This window comes from Megascapheus bottae, chromosome 31 (genome assembly GCF_031878675.1).
Source record: "Megascapheus bottae isolate mThoBot1 chromosome 31, mThoBot2.hap1, whole genome shotgun sequence".
Classification (NCBI taxonomy): Eukaryota; Metazoa; Chordata; class Mammalia; order Rodentia; family Geomyidae; genus Megascapheus; species Megascapheus bottae.
Window position 1 is genome coordinate 809,240 of NC_143539.1, and position 8,666 is coordinate 817,905.

Genomic DNA, 8,666 nt, shown 5'->3' on the forward strand with positions numbered 1-8,666 from the left:
TTACTCTTCCCACCTCTGCCCAGAGACCTGCAGGGACCCCCACACCCCTGGGACTGCGACCTCACTTTCCATCCAGATGGAGTTTGCTTAAACCCAGTCAAATGCAAATACCCCCAACAGGCCTGGCCTACACCTGGGCTCACCAGGCCCGCGTTCGGAATCCTGAGCTAGGCTCTGGGGTATTTGGCTTCCTGGCTCCAGGCTTGCAGGATCTCCCTCCTCTGCACCGGGAGGGCCCAGGGGCCCATGAGATGAACGGGGAAACTGAGGCTGAGAGTTAGACGATCTGTGCTTACGGGGTAAACGGCAGGTATTAAAGGCAAGACCCCCAGGCTCAAATAGGAGATGGGAGGAAAACCAATTTGGGAGACCAAAGCTGAATCGCCAAGAAAGACGCGACGGGAGCGCCGAGGGCGTGGTCTAGAACGGGGCGGGGCTTAAAGGAGAGGCGGAGCCTAACCGCGGGGGAGAATGACCTAAGACGGGGCGGAAGTATGGGTGTGGGCGGAGTCTGCATGCGCTAATGAGACAGAGGGGTGGGGCTCGCTGGGGCGGGCCGGGGGCGGGGCTCGGCCTCCGCAGGACCGCGAGAGGGCGGGGCCAACGGAGGCGTGGCCTGGTCGGCAGGGGCGGGGCCGAAGGCGGTGTTTGCCAAGAGGGGCGCGGCCTGAGGCTTCGGCCTCGACGCCGTCGCGAAGCCGGATGGGCGCGCCAAGCACTTCCGGGTGAGGCCGTGCGCACTTCCGGCCAAGATGGCGGCGCCCAGCAGCGTCAGGTGCAGGCGATTCTCTCCTTAGGCGCGGCGGCGGCTGGAGGCTCGAGGAGGTGAGGCCCGCCGTGCTGGGGGCCCGTCTTCGAAAAGGAGGGGCTTCGCCGGTCACTAGGGAGACCGCCGGGCTTTGGGGGCGGGGCGGGGTTGCTAGGAGACGGGACGCCGGCGGCGGCGGGGGCTGTTGCCAGGACGAGGGGTGGGGCCTGTTGCTAGGGCTGAGGAGGGGCTCATGGCTTGGAGGAAGGGTCCCCTGAGGATGCAGGGCAGGGGGCTGCGCTCCCGAGGGGCCCGGGTCGAGGGCCTTGAGGCGGCGCGGCGCCGCCCAGCGCCCCTGACCCGCCGCGTTTCCGGCAGACACCCGCGAAGTCGGCCCCTGCGGACATCCGAGCGCTGCCGGCGGTGACCACCTCCCCTCCCCAGCCCGCTGCTGCCCTTCTCCCCAAACCGTCCATGGCCGACCAAGGCTCGGGGGGCAGCCGCCTCCCGCTGGCCTTGCCCCCGGCCGCCCAGGGCTGCTCGTCGGGGGGCAGCGGCTCCTCGGCGGGGGGCGCCGGCCATCCCCGGCCCCCCCGCAACCTCCAGGGTCTGCTGCAGATGGCCATCACCGCGGGCTCCCAGGAGCCAGAGCCCCCGCCAGAGCCCATGAGCGAGGAGGTATCGTGTGCGCCCGGGGGCGGGGGTCTCGGGGAGCTGTGGCTGTGCCGGGTGGGGTCAGTATGTAGGCCGGAGGTCCTGGACCGAAGGCACCGGCCCGGGAAGAGGAAACAAGAAAAAAGCAGAAGGGCTCCCTGGAGGGCTCGCGGTCGGCGGCCCAGCAGCACGGCCTCGGGCTTATTGCCTAAATCTCATCAAGCCTCAAGCCCATGCATTTGCAAACTGACTTTCTCAAGAGCAGCCCTACACGGTGGTGTGGCCCCGAGTCTCTGAGGGTGGCCGACGGTGACCTTGTCTTGAGCAAGTCACAACTTGCTGCTTTTGTTTTTTATTTTTTAAATCCATCCATTGGAGGCACATAGAGTTGTTTCTGAAGATAGGTAGTAATGATTACTCGCAAACCCCTGTTTGTAGACGGGGAACGTGGCGCTAATCTATTTGCATATACTATGTCATTGAACCAGTACAACAGTGAGGTAGAAAATAGGTGCAGAAGTTTTTCTTTCTTTTTCCATTCATGAAACTTATTCCACGTACATGTACTTCATACATGTGTTTTCAATGCCCAAGATTGTGGGTGGAAATTTCATAAAGCATTAAACAAGCTAGGCATTATCTCAAGTTATTTTTTTAAACTATTTTCTTCTAGCATGTTGGACATATATCAGAAAAATCAGAAAGGCAAAAAATATCCCCCAAAACTAAAATACATGGGACAATTTGTTTACCTACCCTCTCCAAGATTACCTCATTTAATTCTGGGGCCCCACCCCATTGCCCTGATCCTCCTATCGGAGCATCCCCACGCAATGGTGCTTGTGATAGAACTGTATCATGGACACGTTCTGCTTATCTTATCTGCTCTCTCACCAGAATGTGGCTCCTTCCCTTTCCCCCACTTAAGAATTTCTGCCTGTTTTGCTCAGGACCATGAAAAGAGTCCAGTCTGAATAAAGGAGGTGCCCTAAAGAGCAGTGCAGGCTAGGTCCGATGGCTCACACCTGTAATCCTAGCTACTCAGGAGGCTGAGATCTGAGAATCAAGGTTCAAAGCCAGTCTGGGCACTAAAGACTGTGAGACCCTTATCTCCAGTTAACCACTAGAAAACCAGAAGTGGGGCTGTGGTTCAAGGGGTAGGGTGGTGGCCTTGAGCTGAAGAGCTCAGGGGTAGCACCCAGGCCCAGAGTTCAAGCCTCTGGGAAAAAAAAAAAAAAAGAAGAAGAAGGCATTGAGCCTGGAGTTTGGCCTAGTGGTAGAGTGCTTGCCTAGGAAGCACAAAGACTCGGATTCGATTCCTTGGTACACATACATAGAAAAAGCTGAAAGTAGTGCTATGGCTCAAGTGGTAGAGCTTTAGTCTTAAGAAAGCTCAAGGACAGCCCTCAGGGCCTAAATTCAAGGCCCAGGACTGGCAAAATAAATAAAATAAAGAAAAAGAGCAGGGCATGGTGCTAGGTACTTTTTTTCTTCTGTTTTTGGGTGGTATAGGGGTTTGAACTCAGGGCCTCTTACTTGCCAAACAAACGCTCCACCACTGGAGGCACTCTGCTAGCTCCTTTTCTTTTTTTCTTTTTTTTTGGCAGTCCTGGGCTTGAACTCAGGGCCTGAGCACTGTCCTTGGGCTTTCTCAAGGCTAGAGCTCTACCACTTGAGCCACAGCACCACTTCTGGCTTTTTTTCTATGTATACGCTCCCGAGGAATTGAACCTGGGTCTTTGTGCATGGTAGGTAAGCACTCTCCCACTAGGTCAAACTCCTGCCCCTACCTCCTTTTTGCGTTGACTTTTTTCAAGGTAAGGTCTTGCTTTATGCCTGGGCCAGCCTGGACTGTCATCCTCTTGTTTGTGCCTACCTGTACTGCTTGAAGACAAGTACCCACCACATCCAGCCATTATGCTTTGCTTGTGGCTGGGCTAACACTTACGCACTATCAATCATTGGTTGACATGGAGTCCCTTTTTCTGCCAAGGTGGACTCCAGCCACATTTCCTGATTTCTGCCTTCCCAGTGCTAGGATTGCAAGCCCCAGCCACCACTGCTGGCCTAGACACCTTGACAGAAATTGCTGTGATGGGGCTGGAAATGTGGCTTCCTGGTAGAGTGCTCGCCTAGCATGCATGAAGCCTTGGGTTCCATTCCTCAGTACCATATACACAGAAAAAGCTGGAAATGGCGGCACTGTGGCTCAAGTGGCAGAGTGCTACCCTTAAGAAAAAGCAGCTCAGGGACAGTGCCTCAGTCCTGAGTTCAAGCCCCAGGATTGGCTAAAGGGCAGGGAGGGGGAGAACTATGATGTGATCTTGTAAGTCTCTACACAGTCCCCGCTTCTCCCCTCCTGTCCTGCAGAGGCGCCAGTGGCTGCAGGAGGCCATGTCGGCCGCCTTCCGGGGCCAGCGCGAGGAGGTGGAGCAGATGAAGAGCTGTCTCCGCGTGCTCTCCCAGCCCATGCCCTCCGCAGCCGGAGAAGCGGAGCTGGCCTCTGACCAGCAGGAGCGTGAGGGGGCCCTGGAGCTGCTGGCCGACCTGTGTGAGAACATGGACAACGCTGCAGGTAGCCCCTCTGCCCTCTCCCCGCTCCTGGGAACCAATGGCACTCTCGGCTCCCCCCAGCCTCCAGACCCTCCTGCTGCCTCCAGGAGCAGGCAGGGCCACAGCGACTCTGGTCTCTGGTGCAGATTTCTGCCAGCTGTCAGGCATGCACCTGCTGGTGGGCCGCTACCTGGAGGCGAGGGCAGCGGGGCTGCGGTGGCGGGCCGCCCAGCTGATCGGGACCTGCAGTCAGAACGTGGCGGCCATCCAGGAGCAGGTGTTGGGCCTGGGTGCCCTGCGGAAGCTGCTGCGGCTGCTGGACCGGGACTCCTGCGACACGGTACGCGTCAAGGCCCTCTTCGCCATCTCCTGTGAGTGTCCCCCTGTGAGTGTCCCCCTGTGAGTGTCCCCCTGTGAGTGTCCGGGGGTGCTGGGGCATGGGAGCTGGCCCCGGGCGAGGGGTGGCGTGGAGCCCCTGGGACCGGGCACTCCCTCCGTGGGAGCCTGTGTAGCGCAGCTTTCCACCCGTGGATGCACTAGGAAGGTTCCTCATCCTGTCTGGGCTTACGGGCGATTTCCTTTCAGTACAGAAGAAGTGGGGCCCCGGGTGGGGACCTGGGTTTCACTTGAAAGCAGGTGTCTGCAGGACCACCGCCTGCTGCGTGGAGAGGCGGCAGGCCGGTGGAGAGGAGATGGGCTGTGGTCATGACCCAGGTCAAGAGTGGGGTTCCGAGTGGCTGGCCGGCCTCCCAGGCCACGTGGGTCGTGTCTGGAGACATTTCTGGTGGCCACCTGGGAGTTTCGGCACGCTCTGGTGTCTTCAAAACCTGATGTATATTTTACCCTTAAAGTGTATCTTAACTCAGATAGCGGATTTTAAGTGGTATGAAATGGTAACAAAATTGTGTTTAATGGGAATACCTTACACCACAGGAGATTTCTCTGTGTGTGCACACGCACCGGTCCCAAAGCTTGAACTTGGCTGAGGCACTATCCTCCAATGTTTTTGTTTAAAAGAGTTGAGCCACAGCTCCATGTGTGGCTTTGTGGTGGTGGACATGAGTCTCACAGACTCTCCTGCCTGGGCTGGCTTCTCACCAAGACCCTCAGATCTCAGCCTCCTGCGTAGCCAGGAGAGTCGATGTGAGACCACCACCACCATCACAGAGCCTGCCCATGAGCTGTCCCGGGAGGTGTGGGCCCCAGCCAGCTCTTGCTATGCTTGTCCTCCAGGGAGCCCTCCAGGCCTCTTGTGGCCCTCAGAATGAAGGTTGTCTGGTCTGTAGCCTGACCTGCTGGGTCTTCATTTCCTCATCTGTAAAAAGGGAATCCAAGAGCGTTTACCTCAAGAGAGTTCTAAGGATCCAAAAAAAGATAATATTTCCAGTGCTGGATAAGTGGACACAAAATGTGGTAAATCCATATAGTGGAATAACTAGTATTCAGTTTGAAGAAATGAAATACTGTAAAAAAATTTGTTTTGACCACTCTGGAGCTTGAACTCAGGGCCTGGGCACTGTCCTTGAGCCACAGCACCACTTGGGCTTTCTCTGTGTATGGTACCAAGGAATTGAACTCAGGGCTCCATGCATGCAAGGCAAGCACTTTACCACTAGGCCACACTCCCAGCCCTAGAATTTTTTTTTAACCAGTCCTGGAACTTGAACTCAGGTCCTGGGCACTGTCCCTGAGCTCCTTTAGCTCAAGGCTAGTACTCTATCTCTTGAGACACAGCTCTACTTTTGGCCTTTTCTGAGTAGTTTTATTGGAGATAAGAATCTCATGGACTTTCCTGGGCTGGCTTTGAACCTGTGTCCTCAGGTCTCAGCTTACTGAGTAGCTGGGATTTCACATGTGAGCCACTATGCTCAGCTGTCTGAGGTCATGTATTGGAATATACAAGCATGCAGCGCTGATGATGTGGGGGAAGGGAAGTGGAGAGTGACTGTTAACAGGTGGTAAACAGTGTGATACAAATGTCCCAGGCTTCTGTGATGGTGGGGGGTGCACAGCCGGTGAGTATTCTGTCAGGTGGAACTGGTTATGAACTATACCTTTCAAAAATACTTCAGAAAAAGGAGAGCATTGAAGGGGTGGTGGTGGTGATGTGATAGTAGTGGGTAGGAGGGTGGTAATGGTGACGCTATTTGTGTGGTGGTGGTGGTGGTGATGATGATGGTAGTGGTAGTGATGGTGGTGGTAATAGTGATGATGATGATGATGATGATGATGATATGAGGGTGGAGGTGCTGACCATGATGTTGATAGTGGTGGTGGTGATGATGATGATGGTAGTGATGGTGGTGATGATGGTTGGTGGTGATGATGATGATGATGATGATGATGATGATGATGATGGTGATGATGGTGGTGATGATGGTGATGATGATGATGATGATGATGATGATGATGATGGTAGTGATGGTGGTGATGGTGGTGATGGTGGTGATGATGATGATGATGGTAGTGATGGTGGTGATGGTAGTGATGGTGATGATGGTGATGATGATGATGATGATGATGGTAGTGATGGTGGTGATGGTGATGATGGTGATGATGATGATGATGATGATGGTAGTGATGGTGGTGATGGTGGTGGTGGTGGTGATGATGATGGTAGTGGTAGTGATGGTGGTGGTAATAGTGATGATGATGATGATGATGATGATATGAGGGTGGTGGTGCTGACCATGATGATGGTACTGGTGGTGGTGATGATGATTGGTGGTGATGATGATGATGGTGATTGGTGGTGATGATGGTGACCATGACCCCAAGGCCCTGCCCCTCCCCTCAGGCCTGGTCCGGGAGCAGGAGGCTGGGCTGCTTCAGTTCCTCCGCCTGGACGGCTTCTCCGTGTTGATGCGGGCCATGCAGCAGCAAGTACAGAAACTCAAGGTCAAGTCGGCGTTCCTGCTGCAGAACCTGCTGGTGGGCCACCCCGAGCACAAAGGTGGGCAGCCTCGGGCGGGCAGGGGTGTCCGGGGCAGGCAGGGGCACAGGGGACAGGAGAGCGCTTGGGGCCCCTCTCACTGCCGCTGTCCTCCCTCCTCAGGGACGCTGTGCTCCATGGGGATGGTCCAGCAGCTGGTGGCCCTCGTGCGGACGGAACACAGCCCCTTCCATGAGCACGTGCTTGGAGCCTTGTGCAGGTGCGCCCAGCCTCCCTGCCCCCTCCTGCACAGCTTTTGCTGCACACGGGGGCGTGAAGTCCCTGTTACCCCTTCCCCGCAGTAGGTTCATGGCTAGCTGTAATGCAAGCAGCTGAGCACCAGTCCACGTGGGCCGTGCCAGGCACCTGCTTTCTGCAGGTCAGCTCCTTCCCCGGGGTCCTCGTGCAGAAGGGACCACCGGCAGGCAGCGGTGCACTAGGATGTCCGCAGTGGTTCTGAGGGCCACTCCTGTCTCTCCCACAGCCTGGTGACAGACTTCCCCCAGGGCGTGCGTGAGTGCCGGGAGCCAGAGCTGGGCCTTGAGGAGCTGCTACGCCACCGCTGCCAGCTGCTGCAGCAGCATGAGGAATACCAGGTGCAGAGGGCAAGGGGGGGGGACCCACCCAGGGCCTCTGCCCTCCACTCGGGCATGCCGTGCTGCCCTGTGCTGTGTTAGTGTAGGGGAGACTGTGAGGAGGGGGGTCAAGGAGAGATTAGGTCAAGAAATAAGCTCCGGACCAGTGCTCATGCCCGCAACCCTAGCTCCTCAGAGGGCTGAGATCAGGGGTCTTTTGGCCCAGGCCCCCTGGGAAACATTCTGCCCTCTGGAGCCTCTCAGGTGGCAGGCCCCCGCGGGCACAGGGCTGGGGGGCAGCCTGCGGTCACCGTGGAGTTCGTGGGAGGTAGAGGTTGCCACTCCACGTGGTGGTGTGTATATATGCATGTCCAATGCGTGTCCTTCGCGTGGCTTCATGTGTGGCTGCTGAGTGCTGGAGGCATGGTAGCCCCGTCTCACGACTCCCCTTCCCCACTCCAGGAGGAGCTGGAGTTCTGTGAAAAGCTGCTACAGACCTGTTTCTCCAGCCCCACGGATGACAGCATGGACCGGTGAAACCAAGTGGTTTCTTGCGCGCTCTCCTGGGAGCCCAGGCCTTCTGCCTCCCTCCTGCCCACCACGCCCTCTCCCAGGGCCTGCTGGGCCTGGTCAGCGCCTGGCGTGCCAGTCCATCTCTGGGCAGCCCCCTGGAGGGGTACTGAGAACGGTGCTGGCTCTGTGGACCCCGCCCCTGTGCATTCACCCTCCTCCTGTCTGCACTGCTCTTCCAATAAAGGTGTTTCTCCTCCTCCTGCCACCTTTGTCATCTCCTCTCCAGGGTCCCTGGGGGTGGAGACTTGGGGAACTGATGGAAAAATAAAAGCATTGCTCTTGCTGTGGGCTTCCATCCTCCAGCCTCTGTTGGGCCAGGGTGTAGGAACATGTCTTATTTTCATTTTTGTTTTGACCTCCTCAGCGTCCCTGAATTCTCCTGTTTGATTTGGAGTTCTAAAGTAGAAGCCATTTTCTTTTCCAGTGTTCCTTGCAGCAGGGTAGTCACGTGACTTCTGCTGCACAAATCAGAACATGAATGTGGGGGGGCCCTAGAAGAGGGTTGTGCTGGACAGGACAGGGACAGGCATCTAGAGAGGATGGGCAGAAGTTCTTAATGCTGGGGCAGAGGTCACTGTCTCCAGGTCAGGCCTGTGGCTGTTCTAGACCTCTGAGGGAATGCCCTCTCGCC

The 8,666-nt window shown here is 56.6% G+C and overlaps 1 protein-coding gene across 1 annotated transcript; it reads left to right on the forward strand.

Annotated features, from left to right (window-relative positions):
• Window positions 1–736: 736 nt before the first annotated feature.
• Window positions 737–8,238, forward strand: Hspbp1 (HSPA (Hsp70) binding protein 1). Its single transcript, XM_090322968.1, has 8 exons — window positions 737–825; window positions 1,127–1,426; window positions 3,773–3,977; window positions 4,102–4,326; window positions 6,753–6,908; window positions 7,011–7,107; window positions 7,372–7,483; window positions 7,925–8,238. Exons 2-8 carry the CDS (start codon window positions 1,223–1,225, stop codon window positions 7,997–7,999), a joined length of 1,074 nt encoding a protein of 357 aa, XP_090179094.1. The 5' UTR covers window positions 737–825; window positions 1,127–1,222; the 3' UTR covers window positions 8,000–8,238.
• Window positions 8,239–8,666: the final 428 nt, after the last annotated feature.